Here is a 3,651-nt window from a genome sequence, read left to right on the forward strand (position 1 = left end):
CATTGTTGCAGTCAACATGAGGAGCGCATTTTCTGTACGGACTCCTGACGCAGCTCTAAGTGCGGCTGAGATTATTCCTGAGTTATTTCCAAGTTATTTCTGGGTTATTTTCAATAATCCTGAAATAACCCAAAAATAAAGACGGCGGGTTATTTCTGGGTAAATAACATGAAAATAACTCAGGAATAACCTCCGCCACACGTAGAGCTTCATCAGTAGTCCGCACAGAAAAATTAGGCCAACAGAAGCAGCAAGGTGGAAGGAGAAAGATGGGAGTTTCAGAGATCTTTGTACGCCCCGATTCCTCATTGTTGCAGTCAACATGAGGAGCGCATTTTCTGCCCGGACTCCTGACGTAGCTCTACATGCGGCTAAGATTATTCCCGAGTTATTTCCAAGTTATTTCTGATAATCCTCAAATAACCCAAAAATAAAGACGGCGATAGGGGTTTCAGAGGTCTTTGTCCGCCCCGATTCCGCCACTGCGATCAATTGAGGAGCGGCGGGGCGGAAGGATGAGAAAGATGAGAGTTTCAGAGGTCTTTGTACGCCCCGATTCCGGAGAAAGATGGGAGTTTCAGAGATCTTTGTACGCCCCGATTCCGCCACTGCGATCAATCGAGGAGCGGCGGGGCGGAAGGATGAGAAAGATGAGAGTTCCCACGACTGCTTTCCCACTTCCCAGCTTATTGCAACAGAGTGGTAAATTTGATGAGCAGATAAGAATTGGTTGGTATATGTGTAATATTAAAATTTTGTATGAAAATTAATAAGAATTGGATGGATTGTATGTGAATCCCCCAAAAGAAAAAGAAAAATGCTCGCATTGAAGATTTAAAATAGGTACCTAAGTTTTACAAGCACAGTGCTTCGCAGGCCAATGCATGCAGATTTCTGTTTTTAAAATGATCATAAAATTTGCACCATCATAGCAATAATGCAAACAATTCACTGTCTATAAAACAAATATGAAATTTCATACCTGTAAAAACCATTCAAGAGATCAACGAGGCCCCATCCTCATTCTCAGCTTCCTCAACATCCGGCAGATCAGAGCTCAGTGAGAACCTCAACCATCCATTCCTCCCAACATAATTCAGAAAAGGTTGCAAAATGAACCCAACCATCATAGCAAATAGACTCACAACCATAACTTTAAATGAAGCGAAAGCCAGAACCACAATTATCAGAATTGTAGGGGGGATGAGCATCAAAATGCAACCGACAGTCCCCAGCGGAATTCGGTAAGGCCGAGGTGCCTCCGGCCGCTTCATTCTCAGCCTCACGAATGCCACGAACTCCAAAATCATTCCAAAACAGTAGAGAAAATTCTCCGCCGCAACAATCTCCTGGAAGCTCAGCCATGAGAGCAATAACACACCAGAGGCAGAGAAAAGGATTCCGATCACCGGCGTTCCGTACCGGGATCTCCTCCCGAAGAACTCAGGAAGCATCCCTCTCTCTGCCATGCCGAGAAGTTGGTACGAGTCGCTGCTCATTTCCGCAACGAACATTCCCATGTTTGATAGCGCCGAAGCCCCCTGCAGCCACCAACTCAACCAAACGCCGCCAAGTATTTTAGCAATGTCGGAAAAGTAACCGTCAACCCATAGTTCGCGATCAACGGGGATGGCGCCGGTGCCGGTTAGAAGAGGGTAAAGGTACCCGAGGACTACTAATATCAAAGCATACAGTAATGCCTTCGGTAGGGTTTTCTTTGGATTGTGGACTTCTCCTGCTAAAGTGCTGATTGAGTCCCAATAATTCAAGTTCCAGAAGAGGGTGTTCAAGTAAAGGTTCCAATCAACGTTGCTTAAATCCACCATTAACCACCGTGAAACATTCAATCTCGGGATAGCAACGAACCCCATCACGACGAAAGGAAGGATCGAGAAAATTCCTAAAAATACAGCAACCCATCCAACTATAGTGAGGCCTCTGTAGTTCATGTAAGTCAAGCCGACAGTTAGAATCAACACAGCTGCTGTTCTTGTTAGTCCTCCTCCTAGGACTGGAATTCCAGACTTCAGATAGTCTAAAAACAGAACTGGATAGAGAGCATTATCTATCACACCACTTAGCCATTTCATCCAACCTTGCTGGAAGCCCCAGAAGGGACCCAAAGCTGAAGAGACCCAGACTACATAGCCGCCATTTTCGGGGAACATTGTGCCTAGTTCGGCGGTAATGAGAGCTTCTGGAATGCTCCATATTACCGGAAAGAATAGAAAGCCGATAATGGAGAGAAGAGGGCCTGCAGCTTGAACGCTGTCCTCGATTCCGAAAGGGCCGCCGGAGACCTCGTAGAAGATTAAGAAAATGAGAGGGACAATGGAGACTTTGTTAACATTTTTTGATGTTGAGGATTCTTCTTCTTCGCTAATCTTGTCATATTGTTGGCTGCCGCATTCCCCCATGTGCCTAAAAAGACCTCTTCTGCTTGCTGAGCTTATTGATTTCTAATAGGAAGAATACATACCATCAATACCCATTTGAAGCCTGTGTTTTGATGTTAAGAAACATGATATTAGAATAAAAGTCCTGCTTTTTGCGATTTTGAATAGGTAACATAGCATGCTAGACATAAAAAAATGTAATGTATAAGAAGGTGATGAGTAAAAAAAAAACACTTTCTATGGTACATAAAATACAAATGATGTTGAAAAAATATTGAATTTAATGAGTGAAATTATCTCAGTTGCTTGAAGATATAATACATGCTTAGCAAGTGAAGATTTCTTCTTCGCTCATTTAGAGAGTGAAAAAGAAATCTTGACGATTCGTGCAGATTTTTAAAACTACATTGATTTTTAACTACACTTATAAATTTAGTATCTTAGCAGTTATTCTGCAGTTTAAAAGATGAAACCAATATCTTTCAAGTACATAATCTAGAAAATTATTATGGGGATCTGAAGTTAGAACAGTTTCCTGGGTTCTTGCTTGCTTGCCTCTCCAAAAATGTATCATACTTGACCAAATATCTAGCAAAATTTCCAAAATCGAATATATTTTGGATGATCCTTACATAAAATATAAAGCAGAAATGGTTAAATGGAAGATATTGGAAAAATCCATTAGATTGCACAAAAAACAAAGCACACTAGTCCATTCCAAAAAGAAAGATTTACATACATACCACTAAATTCATATGTATTTACATTTGTAATATCTGAAGTTCATGTTTCCCATATATGCCACTTTATCTATGCATAAAAGGTGCATTTAACTTTTAAAAATTAAAATAGTGGTATTTTTTGATCTGAAATGAAAGGCTGAGTGATATAAATGAACAAAAGTAAAAAATAGGTGTTATATATGTAAATACAGAGGAATAGTATGGTATATTGTTGACCTCATTTTTAGTGAGGTCTGGTCTTTCCATAGGATTTAGGATCTAGCCTTAGGGATCACCCTTTGACTATCTTAGAACCTTAGAAATGGGACCCGCCTCGTTTTAGAAATTCAACCCACTTTTGTCCCCTTTTGGAGTTTCGCGTGTGTGGTATCGACTTCTAGCACTTAGAAGGGTGAAACCAACATGAGGAAACCCAAAAGGGATTCCCATAGGACCTTTCTGAGCCTTAAGGTGACCTTCTGCACAATTCGCACTCCCGCGCGCACAAAACTTCGCAATTCAGAGAGTCGACA

The 3,651-nt window shown here is 41.3% G+C and overlaps 1 protein-coding gene across 8 annotated transcripts in view; it reads right to left on the reverse strand.

Annotated features, from left to right (window-relative positions):
- Positions 1-826: 826 nt before the first annotated feature.
- The window catches only part of LOC110025713 (probable polyamine transporter At1g31830), a 28,749-nt gene continuing 25,924 nt past the window's right edge, over positions 827-3,651 (reverse strand). For 5 of the 8 annotated variants that reach the window (XM_020726331.1, XM_020726332.1, XM_020726334.1 and 2 more), the window contains one exon: positions 827-2,499. In XM_020726331.1, the coding sequence (XP_020581990.1) occupies positions 996-2,417 (1,422 nt within the window). In that variant the 5' untranslated portion in view covers positions 2,418-2,499 and the 3' untranslated portion in view covers positions 827-995. The remainder of the gene's footprint in view (positions 2,500-3,651) is intronic. The other 3 variants (XM_020726330.1, XM_020726336.1, XM_020726338.1) reach the window with 1 other exon arrangement.

Source organism: Phalaenopsis equestris, unplaced genomic scaffold (assembly GCF_001263595.1).
Source record: "Phalaenopsis equestris unplaced genomic scaffold, ASM126359v1 Scaffold000326, whole genome shotgun sequence".
Classification (NCBI taxonomy): Eukaryota; Viridiplantae; Streptophyta; class Magnoliopsida; order Asparagales; family Orchidaceae; genus Phalaenopsis; species Phalaenopsis equestris.